The sequence below is a fragment of the Etheostoma spectabile genome, chromosome 4 (genome assembly GCF_008692095.1).
Source record: "Etheostoma spectabile isolate EspeVRDwgs_2016 chromosome 4, UIUC_Espe_1.0, whole genome shotgun sequence".
Taxonomy (NCBI): domain Eukaryota; kingdom Metazoa; phylum Chordata; class Actinopteri; order Perciformes; family Percidae; genus Etheostoma; species Etheostoma spectabile.
The window spans coordinates 18,334,783-18,348,916 of record NC_045736.1 but is presented as its reverse complement, the minus strand read 5'-3'; the positions used below and the strand labels follow the sequence as shown (position 1 = coordinate 18,348,916).

Below are 14,134 nucleotides of genomic sequence, written 5' to 3'. Positions count from 1 at the left end.
ATTTGAAAAAACAACTATGTAAGATCTCTGTAGACCTTGCTTACAGTCGATGTGGACAGTTTCACTCCTCTATATGTTCCAGAAGTGCCCCAAGATTAATTTAATACATTAACACATTAGACAAATATTTTAAAGAAGCCATTTAGCTAGACCTACTATAGTCCTGGCTATTGTTTCCTGTTAAAGCCCCTAATGTAGAGCTGTTAAATAACCAATGAAACAAAATCTCATCTGTAAGCACATGCTGTACACTGATAATACTGAACTAAAAACAAACCAGCAGCCCACTCAGCTCTGATGAGCAACATGATACAACCCTTCTTGAGAAAAATGTAAGCGAGTTTTATACATTTTGAAAGAAACTTGCAGACGTATCCCTACTGTCTGACTTGACTGTTCATGTATTGTATGTGTGTTTATATATCCATGTTTTGTACTAGATATAAATGTGTTTTGTACAAAAATAACTAAGAAATACATTTTTAAATTTTTCCCTGGTAGCTACTGTGAGACAAACCCCTTTTAAGATGATCTCCTGATTGTCGCCCCATTTCATAAACAAGACGATCTTCCAGCTGGTGTTACAGTTGACCGAGTTCACCTGGAAAACAAACAATCAAGAGTTTGACGCAACTGTAGGTATAATCTCCTGCACAGTTGGAGAACTGCAACAACACTACAAATGTTAAAGGGATAGTTTAGTTAGGCAAAATTCATGGATGCATTTTTTAAGGGAGGAATAACACCTTAAAATGTGTCTAAAGATCAATATTTTGTCTAAATAAACAATAATTTTATTATATAAAACATTAAGTCAACTTCCTGTTTACACGTGCCACAGCCAAGGTAGCAAAAACAGTAGTTTAATAAATAAAATGTTTGTCTATTGCATGTACTTGTAGAGACAAAGCCGTAATTCAACATTGAAGAATGTGCAATTTTCTTGCTTTAAGAGTTGCCACTTCCTGACATAAACATCAATGGTTTGTGCTTACATTCTTACTATTTCACATATCTTTAAACTGCTTGCAGAGGCATAAATAAGGAATAAAAGACACCACAGTGTCTCACTTTGATAAAAATGTTTTTAAATAGGTCAGAGCAGTCTCGTATTATGAGAGAAATAGGATGACCTTCCAAATGCAGTGTCAGCTGTAGCCCAGTCCTTAACTGTGCTAAATGTAAAGGACTTGAAAACAATGATGTAGTGTTTCACATCAGGCAGCTAAAAACCAAGCAGCAGTTATGAGCTATAATTAGATTTAGCCACAGAAACATCTAAGCGGTGAAGATAATTTGCAGCAACTCAGCCAAACCTCATTGCATCCTGGATTATCCACGAGCTGGTGTGTGCTGGCATGGAGCGGCTGACCAGCATTCACTGGGTTCAGGACCACTTTGTCCCCGATTACCACCTGCAATCACACGCAAAGCAGAAACAATAAAATACAAAATGTAAAAGATAGAGGAAAAAAGGTTATGCAATGTAATCCTGCGCAAGCAGTTAGATTTGAGTGATTTAAAGGTGCCATGCCACACGTATTTCATTACTTTGTGGTAATGTCGGAAGTTCAACCATGGACTAACATTTTTTGTGGGAAAAATAACTTGGTTACCTTGTTCAAGTCATTCTAGCGTGGTATAGAAAGTCTACAGGAAGACTCAGCTCGATTTGTGCCAGTTCTCATTCAAATTCAACGAGCTAAGCTGATTGACTTTGATTGGCTAACAGCTAGCTAATGAGAGCCTGGCTATCAGTATCCTTTACCCAGTATAATTGGGCGAGCTCATGAATAGTAATGAGCTCAGGCAACATGACATCAGACTGACTAGCTTTTATTATCGGCCTGATTTCTCTTCTTATTTCTTTTCAGTGGCTAGAGCTGATAGAGAAGGTAGCAGTTGATTTTCAAATTCACGACATAACACAAACACATATGGACCAAACATATTTCAGGTTGTATCAGAATAGGTTTACATGGTTTAATTTTCAAAAAACACCATATTTTTGTTGTACTGCAAATTGCTGCAGCTCCTCTTTTCACCCTGTGTGTTGAGCTCTCAGAATGATTTAGCTACAGAGTGAGACATCACACTTCAATTCCATCTTTGTTGGGAGTCACACATGCGCAGTACCTAGTTAAGGACTACTACACAGTCAGAAGCAGATTAGGAGGGTGTGTCATGCTAGCAGCTAGGTGAGCATTGTAATGTGTGTTACAAAGTGACGTACATTCATCACGGAAGTAAAGGCAGGACTACAATAGAACAGTTTGGAGCAGTTTGTGAACAGTTTTCTGTTGGAAATGGTAAGTCCCTTTGGGGTGGACTCTGGGCTTTTTCACTTTAAAAACCTATAACGTGCACAAGAGATATGTAACACAATTATGGAATGGGGAAAAAGCCAAAAAGCATAATATGAACACTTTAAGAGAAAATGGAAAGCAATCAGGCACCACAATGTACATCCTGAACTCACTGGGTCTGGGCTCCGAAAAGAACAAGGACTTGCACGGTATTAATGTATTTATTTTATTGAGTTTTACCTATACTATTAAATAAACTAAAAAATAAAACAATTTACTGTATTTAGCAATGTATGCTCTATAAGTGCACAATGTAAACATCTACCCTGAGTACAGTGCAACTCAGTTGCAGTGTTTACTGAACATTGAATCTCTTACGAGCCAGAGAGCATCTGTAAACTGTCTTCTCTCTATTCTCAGCAGCCATGGAGTGACGCCAGTTTTTGGTCTCTGTCCAAGGCCTGCTGCTTCGGCCTTGTGCTATACCTAATTTTAAGGAGCTTAGCAGAGAAGCCCCATCTCTGCAGTGGTTCATTTAGTCCTTGTGCAGTGGGCACCAACCCACTACTTCCTGTTGCAGGGAAGACAATCTGGTGCCAACAAGAGCTTTGTGATCAGGTAAACACCAATTGGGCACTGGCACAGGTTCATCCAGGGATGGATGGGATTATGGAGATGCCTCACAGGCTTAGGTAAAGAAGACTTGTATAACCTAATAATACTGATTTACTGCTGTGTATACAAACAAGCGTGCAAAGTAAGTGGCAAACTGCTATTGTATGTAAAGAAGTACACATAATTTAAAATCTAATAATAATAAAATAATAATAATAATAATAATAATAATAATAATAATAAGACATGACAGACATGATTCAATCCTTTGCCTCATGTTGCTTGACATACAGCATGGCATTTTCCACAATGCAAAACTCCCACAGATGGGTATATGTGATGACTCACACTGTCCCCAATGGAGCGTAATTTGTAAAATGGCTGGATGTAGAACCAGGAGCCCTCATTTCCAGCGGTGTCCAACATCACCCTCATGGCGTTCTTCTCTAACAGCGCAGGCAGACGCTTGTTCACTGTCAGGTATTTGTTGCTCTTCAGGTGGAGGAGCTGAGCGGAAAAAGCAAGAAACTGTTTAAAAAAAATGCAAAGACATGCTGAAATCTGAGGTAAGAATAAAACGCTTTTAATTGTGTCCTGTCTAAAAGAAAGCAGCTTGCATTTGAGGCACTCCTAAAAATTAACTTAAAATAAATTTATTTTATTTATTTATAAACTATTGTCCAACAGGTACGAAATGGCAGTGGCCGCCTAAAGGTTAGCGAAGCGAGCTTGTGACCAAACCCAGACCACCGTGGTTGTACTGGACAACTTCTAGGTACTGTAGTGCATTGTTCTCAGTGAAACTCCTCCCTGAATGAATGATATATATGAATAATACTATATTTAAATCTAAATCTACACTGATTTCATGCAGAACTACACTGGAATCCATCTTGATATTTTGTGTATGTATGTTCAATTTATTAATGAGCCTTTTTCCAGTATTCTCTGTTTAGGATGCATTGCGGTATATTTGTAAAGTATTTCATTAACTTGTGGTTTGACTGACTGCAGGAAGTTTCAGCCTCCTTCCTTTTCATTGGGACTATGCCAAAATTCAAAACACTGTAATACTAGAAGATGCAATTCATGGTTTATTAATTTAAGGGTTAATTTTGGGGAGAATGCTCAATATGCATTTAAACTGAGGAATATTTAAAAGTTAAGATAAGAGGAGAGATTATATCCCCCCCAATGATGGCATGTCAGAGCCATCTCAGTTTAATCAAAAACGTTTTGGAAGTCTAAACAAAAGTTTATCTGACTAAATACCAAGAATAAGATGACAATTTCAGAGACACACACCTGAATGACATTCCCGTACTGAATGACTGTTCCCAGCAGCTTTCTGTTTTCAGAGTCATTTTGCTTTTTCTCCAAGTCAGCTGCATGCTGGAAGGCAAGATTGAGATAAAAAGAGGAGCATCCCATCAAACTCACACCAGCTAACTGCAACCAGTTGTACACGTTAATGTATTAAGATGTAATCCGATGGTTTAGCAGGTAAACAAAGCATAATAGTAATAAACTTCTTAGCTAAAAAAGAGATTGCAATCTTCCATTTTACTGTGTGGACAGATAACAGATTGCTTTAAATGGTATTATATCGCAGCAGACAGAGAAAAAGGAGAGTGTCAAGGGCAGAAAGGTGGGAAGGTAGTGAAAAGCTTCGGGAATGTCTATGAAAGGACTTTAAGAGCAGGTTTTAATGTTATTAAGTATATTTGCTGAGGTAGAATTTTTAAATGCAGTGCAGAGTGAAAACTTGTGTTCTGCAACTCTGTCCATGTGAGCCCCTGTGAGGACAGGTCTGTGTATAGTGTACTATTCTGTAGTGACCGTAGGCAGGTGAACATGTTGTCACTTTACTTACATGGAGCTTGTTGAGGAGCACCGTGTCGGTGTTCCCTCCAGGCTTCGCCGCTTTCCAGAACTGCTTCTGGGCTGAGTAGCGATTCATGGGACACAGTCTGAACAGACAGTCTGGACGGAGAGACAGAAATAAATACGGGGACAAAGATGCATAGAGATAGAGACAGAGATAAGCACAGTGTGAGAAGAAGAAAGAGATAGAGGAACGTTGATCATCAATGGGGTGAAATTGGAGGCTAACCACAATGTTGACAGCTTAAAATGCTGTTTGGTTTAAATCAAAAGAAGAGAAAAAAAAAAGTATGCTGATGCACTGAGAATTAAGCCTGTACTGTATATGTCAGTGCTACATTGTGTGGGAGACGGGTCACAGCTAGAGCTTAGTTACTAAAATAAGATGTAAGATGATACAAGATGTTCAGCAACACAGAATCTACACAAAAAAGGCGCGGGCTTAACTTAATAAATGACTCTGACTTTTAAATTTATTCAGATATAACCAAAATATATAAACACACACTATTCTCACACTCCTCTCTCTGAACACGTCATGTTGTGTATGTGTGTGTGTGTGTGTGTGTGTGTGTGTGTGTGTGTGTTGTGTGTGTGTGTGCTTTAAACACATGTTTGCTCTTCTCCTGAAGGGAGATCAAAGGGCTTTGTCTGCTTCAGGGAGGAGTAATGAGGGACAGAAAACAGAAAAACGTGTGTGTGTGTGTGTGTGTGTGTGTGTGTGAATGATATACAAGTAAAGCAAAATGTGGTTACATCCTGTGGTTAGACTAGGGTAAGTGATGGTGCACAATAACCTCTGTGTGTGTGTGTTACAATGTGACAGCAGTGAGTTGTGGTCAGTCAAAGTTCGTAACCACAGCAACCATGAGATGATGCTGTCGTCAGCAAGACTCTGATTGTGTTGCTAATTTTCATAGATACCATAGAAACTAGCCAGCTAGGAAATCTGCCCCTTGATTTGCATGCAACAGTTTTAGTATAACAGAGTTCCTCTTTTGTCTGTGACGAGTTCCTGTTCTGTATCAAGCTGCAAACGACTGCAACTGAAGCACACAGACTTTTACACTTCCAAGTTTATAGTTAACCTTTGAGTTAACAGGAGCGCATTACAGTAACTACAATGACAATTTTTGGAAAACTTCAGCCCATCAGCGACTCCTCCCTCTTTGTCCTGGCTTTCCTCTGACTTCACCGCTTACCAAACTAAAGCTCTCTATTCCAAGAGGATGAAAAGAGGAGAAAAAAGAACAATCTGTCCATCCTTCCCCCATTCTCTCTCCTTCTCGCTTCTTCTGCTATAGCCGCAGTAACATGACCAAATAAGGCCAGCCAAGAGAAGGGGAGTGGGATATGACAGAGGGAGAGAGAAGAGGGTGGGGACTCCCTATCTTCCCCCCTCAATATTCTATCATCCCTCCTTCTTCTTTTCTGAATTCCATTTCACACACGCCACTCTCTTCCTCCCAGTTAATGGTATCTATCTTGCAAATCTTCCTTTCATCCCCCTTCAGCCCTCTCATCATATATGGTTTACTATAGTTTGACCTAAAAGTTGGTAAGAACAGCAAGGGAAAGGAAGTGAAAGAGAAATGGGGAAGACAGGAAGAGAGTCACAGAATGTGAAACAGAGAATGCATAAAGAGGGTGGAAGGACGAGAAGATGTGGACCCATTTGCTGAATACATTGGTGTTCATTTGCCTCCTACATACCAGAACGGGATCAAACTAGCAAATGGAAATACCAAATGAAAATTTACACAAAACACATACACTGGAAGCTCTTGTCTGTAGCGTAAGTGTTGCTATAATTTCACTGTTTTATCATAATCTAAACACACAATCACAGCTGCAATATGAGTGCAGTGTGTGACAGATAATCAGCTCGCACTGAAGGTTTGCCTTTAAATCACAGTCAGCAGGGAGAGAAAATATGTCAGTTCAGTAAAACTGAAATCTGGGTTGAGAATTCCTTCTGGGGTCACTGGGCAGGAGAAGTGGTGGGACTAGTCCAGAGGGCATACGATTCAAATAATTCATGAAGATTCCTCCAACTTAAAAATGATATTTTACTACCAGAACACCCACAAACATCTAATTGATTTCACAAAGCTTTCTTAGATAGTAGCTTCCCTCTGTGGGAAAACTATAAATACTACCAGTGCTGTTAGTCTGTTTTGGGGGCAAAAGCCAAATCAAGGCACAAGTCCTTGAGGGCAAGTCACAAACACTTTAGGCAAAGGTACTCTCACTCTCGTGTTTATCTGTAAAATGGAGCTACAGCAAGTAGCCAGTTATCTTAGCTTAGCACAAAAACTGGAAAATGAGGAACATAAAAAGGTAAGTCCACCTACCAGCACTGGTAAAGCACTCTAATAAACAGGTTATTGCACATTTCTTTAATGCATACAAAAACCCAAGTCTAAATATGACAACCGGTTTACAGGCATGTGCTAAAATTTGTTGGCTCTAGAGGTGGAACATTCAGTCACCTTGTGGCTATGGAGGGCCCTTTTATTTTTTCTTGTCGTTTTGTTGTTAAACTTTGGACTTTCAAGTCTCAAGTCAGGACAGCTTTCGGATAGTAGGCAGTCAAGTAGAAGTCAAGACCCCTCTTTTTCTTTTTTCTTTTTCTTCTTTTTTTTACTTTAAGCGTAACTCTCGCCAAAATGCCACCTAGGGTCTGATTGTGAACGTACACAAGTCAAACTTTCATTTAAAAGCATAACTTTTATTAAGCCACTTTTAAAGGGAGTGTTAGAGGCACTTCTATGATAGCATCACTATTTTAAAAACACAAATAAGGCTCGACACAACATGAAACTTTGCTCGAAGTATCAACGGGGGCTCTACACGTGAACTTGAGCACTGAGAACATTGTTTGTGTACACAGAGTATATTAAAAAGAAAGGTTTTTGAACAATTCACTTAGGAGTTTTTCCGGTCGGCGCAATTTTGTCAGTCAAAAATCTTGATCTCCCAATGCGAATGAATAGGAGGCAATGTCATTCTTATATGAGGCTTCTTTTTCAACTACAAGGTCAATATTGTTTTTCATTAACAACAACGAATTATCCGTGCATTTATCTGGAACTATGATTTAGGGGCTTTCCATCTTTACTCTCCCCAGTTACAATGCATTCACAGATCGACTCTTTTTGACTGGCGAGATGTCAGCGACCGGAAACACCAACAGCTAAAGTGAGTCGTTCAAGTTGGAATCTTGAAAGTGGCGCTTAAGTCCTAATTATGCTTAAAACAAAAGTTTGACTGGAGTACATTCACAAAAAACCTTAGGGTGCATTTTGGCAAGAGTTGCGCTTAAGTCTGACTTGAATCGAAGTCTCAAGTCTCCAACTACAGGTACAAATATTGCTATCTATAGGACCCTGTGCTAAGTAATGCATGACTAGGCAGGACTTCCATCCATAGATGGTCAGTACTGTGTATGAATGCAGAGTTACGTCAAAAGAGTACTAATGTATATAATGTATAATGTAGCATGATGACATTTGTTAAAAAGATGTCATGCCTTAACAATAACTACCCTTCTAAAACAACACTGCTCCCTCTCTCACACACACTCTTTTGTGCAGAATAGCATACTCTGAACTGTGGAAGATGGTATTAGATTCTGGCATTCCCTTTAAGCATTGACAGAAAACAGGCATAGTGTTGATTTCATGCATGGCACGTGTGAACATCTTGGTGAGCAACACAACATAATAACAGTTTCCTTTTTCTATGACTATCCACCTTTTAATATGACAAACTGGTCTGGAAGGATGTAACAACTGATTTGTCAACTGTCCTAAATGTCATCATAATGTGTGAAAGATTAGGCAATAAAGAAAAATTGTATTATATCTGGCATTTATTACATTGCAACTAAAAGGTAATCATTAGTTACCTTCACTGTGCATTGTGATGTACTGTATGTGCAGAGTTTGATACTAAACGGTTCTTCATCTGCAGGAGGAGGAACATTTCCCTGTGCTCACCTTAAATCTGAGTTTAAGATGTGTACACACAGTATGAGCATTATTTGTGACGTCATAACTAGCTTAGAAGCCAATCATGGTCCAATGTGGGACTGTGTGGAAACCTGAAGCTGCTTCCCTTCTCAGTAAAGTACAGCAGGTGAAAGCCATGTCCAGTAGTTAAACCTTTGAAATGAACAAGTTATGCATGGTCATAGATTCAGGATTTTTAAACATGTCTGGACGGAGCTTTGCATTTGTTTTTAGACTTTGTCTAATGATGTGTCTTGGTGTAGCAATGGTTTCAGGCAATACTTCTTTGAGTCGTCTTGCCAGAGAGAAAACTAACATTAGCTGTTAAACATGCACAGTTGAATAAAAAGCTAATAAAAAAACTGCAGTCACTAACAAACTTAACTAAATTTAAGAGGATCAAGAAGAAGTTGCTTGTAGCCGTGGCAACCATAACAACTACTGTGAGGCTGTTAGGTCAACAGAAATGTGCAAGTCTAGTGAAGAACACCCATTGTCTGCTGCCCTGTCATAAAAGCAAATAAAGCACATCATGTGAGAAAAAAATCCTGACATATCCACATTACAAAGAAATCATCAGTGTTTAAGCACAAGCAGGAAGGCCTGCTTGTAGCAATACAAGTAATGTTAAATCAACAATATCCTCAATGATCTGGCTGTATAAACTGCTGTTTGCTACAAGGTCCTTATCCTGTTGGAGATACTGTAGAGGAAGCAACTAATCACTTGTAATTCATCTACGACAAATAGATAAACAGACAACAGCTTCCCTGTTTTGTTGCAAGACTTATTCTCTCTCTAAATAGACAAGAAAGCAATATATGTGTTAATCAGATGAAGAAGGGAAGGGACTAAAGACAGAACTGTACCTGGTGTTTATCTCGCATCACCCACCCAACTAGTCTGCAGTGTGTCTCTGACAGTAACAGCGCTTTGGACTGACAATAAATAAGTGGTGGCAAGGAGGTAATGCTCAACAGTTTGGTTGGGTTATTAATGAGCTTTCACAGTTTCTGTGTACGTGCAAAAGACATTTGAGGAAATTAGGGCAGCAGATATGAAAGATATGAAATGACAAAGAAGTACCAAACCAACCCAAGAGTAGAAAAGTAAAGCCAGGACAAAGGTAATGCTATCCACTAGAATTGTTGGGACATGCTACTGGTTTAGCGATGAAAATATCATGATAATAACATATAGAAAAATCAGCTCTTCTTGTTCCGCCATCTTTCTGTGCAAGCAGGGGATGCTTTGATGCCCTATCCTTTGTGTTTTGTTTTAGTTTTCTGACCCGTTATAAACCTTTCTTCCCTTGCCCTTTCTCCTCCATGATTTTGTATATGCATTATAAAGCCTCAATGTGAAATTGGTTAAGGTTAGGGGTGAGAATCTCAGGGTAATGGCACATGAGTGTGAGTGACCATCGCATGCTGAGGCAATACCGGCTGGTTAGACCCAGCAACGATCATCTTGTTTACTCTGAAAACTACAGCCAATGACAGTCAAGCGAGGTCAACAACACACACGGCTTTGCCATTGGTTGAGGCTCCAACTTTGCCAGTTCGCATTGCCAAGTGAAGCAAATGTTTTATTTGCCCCTTCACTCGCATAGAATGGAAGTGAACGGGAGGCGGATAATTGCCAATGTTAATTTTGAGCATGTGCGTTGGTGCCCTAAGCCAATCAGAGGCAAGGTAGTCATGCCTTTGCTTGTCTCTCCAGACCATTAATTCTAGTATCAACCTATAAACATGTTGCAACAATAAACCACTCAGACAGTCTTTTAATCAATATGTGAACAGCCTGCTGCCCACGAACAGAAGGGGATGGTGATTGATGATTCAGTAAAAAGGAAATTTGAAAGCAGATGACATTCGCACAATGCAGCATTTAATTTACACTGCTACTTCAACACAAAACAGAATGAGCTGCCAACATAGCAACTTCAAATGGTGCAACATTCAACAACTAAGTGTCGACATATACATCCCAAATAATCCAAAAGAGGATTATTTTAAATAAATAATACAAAGTGCTTTCTTTGCCTTAGATGTGCTAACTGCTGCTATGTGTACTCTGTTGAACTCTACAGTCGGTGCACTATTGAGTGTAAGTATGTGTGTGTGTAATGGCATTTCAAATACTGCCTGGGTGAAATGCAAAGCAAGGCTCCCAATGCCTCAGCGTATGCATACAGACTACATGAGTGAGAGTGTGGTTGTGTAGAGGGTCCTTGTGTTTACATTAGGAGGAAATGTTACGCATTCCTCAGCAATGACAGTATAAGGGCTTGCATGTGGACATGGCTAGTCTGGCCTTGTGCCCTTATAGCATCCACTAAGGAGGATTATCTCTGCACAACTATGTCCTTTTCAAACAGCTGAGGGGTGTCCCAGACAAGGAGGAACAGAAGAGTGTTTGCTCTGCCAGAGGACACCTGGAGAACTCTAATTAGAAGATCCCAAAGAAGTTTGGAGAGAAGAAAATACAGATATGAAAGCACACTTAGCCAGACTGTGTTTGTGGATGTTTAAACATAGAAAAAACGGTTTCTTGTTTGGTTTTAGTAATGTTTCACAGTTCTCAAGGGTTATCTATGGCAAGTTCAAGTCCATAAAGCAAATATTTTAGTCACATAAATGAGGTTCTCAAAGCACACTATTCTATTTATAAACCACTTGCGAGGTTGTTCTACAGAATTACAACCATGAAAAACTGCGAAGATGTAATATCCACAGACTTCAAAAGTAAATTCCCTCAAATGACCTCCCCGCAGCCCTGAATTGCCTTTGCTGCTGTGTATTGCAAGTCCTCAATGCATCTAGTATATTATAAGATATAGTGTAAACATCTGAAAAAAAGAATTCTTTAACTATTTAAATCAGTATCAGTTTAGCAGTATTCGATATTCAAACATTGTACTGATTCATACTTTTAATTAGTTATTATCATGTGTGATGTTTGTGAAGACTAACTGACAAATCATAGGTCTGGTAAGTTTGGCTCTATACCAGAGGAAGGCATCAACAATAGGATTTTATGTATTGTGTTTTATCCTACATCTTGATTCTTTGGTTTTTAGTACTGTATGCGTGACAATGTTAAGTGTTTTTAAAAAATCCAGTATGCATGCATACTAAAGAAGACATATAGAGTAGATATAGAATTTGCAATGACAGTCTCTTGCATTATAATACCATTAAACCCCTCTGCATTTTTTTCCACACCGCTCATTTAAACGTGCTAGAATTAAACTTTACTTTAAGGATACACTATTGATATCTTTCTTTGTATTTTTGTAGTATGTGCGCATGGATGTCATATGTCTGTGTGACTATATGTATGTGTGTTGTGTATAGGCCTTTGGACAACTTAATTTCCTTTGAGATAAAGTATCTTTATTCAATTCAATTTTATTAGCATTAAATCACAACACTAGTTATCTCATTGCGCTTTTCATAAAAGAGCAGGTCTAGACCATACTCTATCTATCTATCTATCTATCTATCTATCTATCTATCTATCTATTTCACTTTCTTTGTAGAGTTTATTTGTAAGCCACAGTTTAGTTAATGTCAATAGTGAACATAGAGGCTGTTTTCACAGCAGATGTTTTTGTCACAGTAGTATAAACACAGGTTACCATTGACAATAATAAATCACCTTCTACTCAAGTGTCTCAGTAATTAAGCCACAACAGTGTGAGAGTGAGTCAGTTTGAACAATACAAGGACGCTGATCTGTATCAGCTAAAATACATTTTGGAAGACTTTGTTACTAATGTGTCATGTCAAATATCCTCTGTGAAAAAGGCCTATTGTGGGATTTCTTGTTAGTATGAAATATTAGTAGGCATTGAGATTTATTATTCACCATCTGTAACAATTAGTATGGAATTATGGAATGGGGAAACACATTTGGTTACTGTCCCTCAAAAATGTCAATCTCTGGTGTGCCCTCTAGCTCCCCCAGTAGAGCATGTACTCCTTGTTGGCTGAGTCCTTGGCAGCAATTAGACTCTGACCCGCGGCTCTTTGTTCTCCGTCATCTCCTCTCGATCTTTCCCACTTTGCTGTCATTCTCCAGCTGCTGTATAAAAGAAGCCCTAAAAATAATCTTTGAAAAATCTTGATTTCACGGCACTATCTGTAAACTCTTCTAGTTGGCATTTTCCATTTGATACTATTGTACCCATCTTTACATATATCTGTATGCTGGTAGACACCCAGAGGCCTCTTACAGTGACATGAAGAAGGCCTCTTCTAGTCATGACCAGCTGAAAAAGGCAGGTCAAAACTTGTACTACCACTGCAGTGGGTCAGATTTAGAACAGGACCTTCTCTTTGAGCGCACTGTACCTTGAGATGAGTTTATAAGTGAGTGGAGAGAAAAGTGAGTGTGGGAGGATGGGAGATTAAAGAAGGCAAAGTGATATGTGAAAGCCTTCCTGTACACGTGAGCCAAAAGGCAGCACCCTCGCTACATTCACGTTTGCCACCGAAAATACATGTAGACATATAAAAGATTAAGAATTGACTCTACAAACATTTTGAATAGTGCATAATTTAAACTCTTTCTGGTCCCGTACAGTAAATACACACATGCTGTCCAAGTCCAGCTAAATTACTATCCAAGTTAATCTACATCTTAGTGTTGTAAAGGCGGTTTACAGCAGAGACAGACAAATACAATGGCTGCACAATGAACAAAACCACAAACTGTGGATGTTTATGATCATCAGTTGTCCAAGCACAATTTAAGAGTTTGGGTTGAGAGCTCCACTTTTCAGAAAAATCTAATTTTTTTGCTACAATTTATGATGTAAATATCTTTAATTATATGAAGGAAATTTGGGGGGGGGGGGGGTTGCACTGGCCAGATTATATTATTGGGGGGGTTGTAACCCCCCCCATAAATTGGTTGCCTATGGTTGCAACACACAGCAACAAAGAGAGAGTGATAGATTGTCCTTCATGTTGTGCAGAAGGTGGAGTTATCAGTCTGCAGCCTGTGTTTATCGTGGTGACAGCAATTGTCTCTAGGGGGTGATAACCCGTCCATGGACACCAGAGACCCACTGAAGAGCTGAGCACCGCTCAGATCAAAAGTTTTCTACTTTCTAAATGTGGGGCAATCTTCTTCATACTCTGGAGACAGCAGATAGCTTCCTAAATGCAAAGTGTGAGCATGTGTGTGTGGAATGCTCATGTCAAGTTGATTGAACATAAATTTGGTCATACATACTTTCTCAATCTATCAGACACAATTTACACACCAACAGTCCAAAAACGCTGCTTTTTAAATAGAATATTAATT

The 14,134-nt window shown here is 39.0% G+C and overlaps 1 protein-coding gene across 7 annotated transcripts in view; it reads right to left on the bottom strand.

Annotated features, from left to right (window-relative positions):
• The window catches only part of LOC116687772 (inositol 1,4,5-trisphosphate receptor type 1), a 69,187-nt gene that overhangs the window by 50,480 nt on the left and 4,573 nt on the right, over positions 1-14,134 (bottom strand). For all 7 annotated transcript variants that reach the window (XM_032513374.1, XM_032513376.1, XM_032513378.1 and 4 more), the window contains 5 exons: positions 4,795-4,904; positions 4,227-4,313; positions 3,270-3,428; positions 1,317-1,415; positions 518-601 (listed from right to left, as the gene is read on the bottom strand). In XM_032513374.1, the coding sequence (XP_032369265.1) occupies positions 518-601; positions 1,317-1,415; positions 3,270-3,428; positions 4,227-4,313; positions 4,795-4,904 (539 nt within the window). The remainder of the gene's footprint in view (positions 1-517; positions 602-1,316; positions 1,416-3,269; positions 3,429-4,226; positions 4,314-4,794; positions 4,905-14,134) is intronic.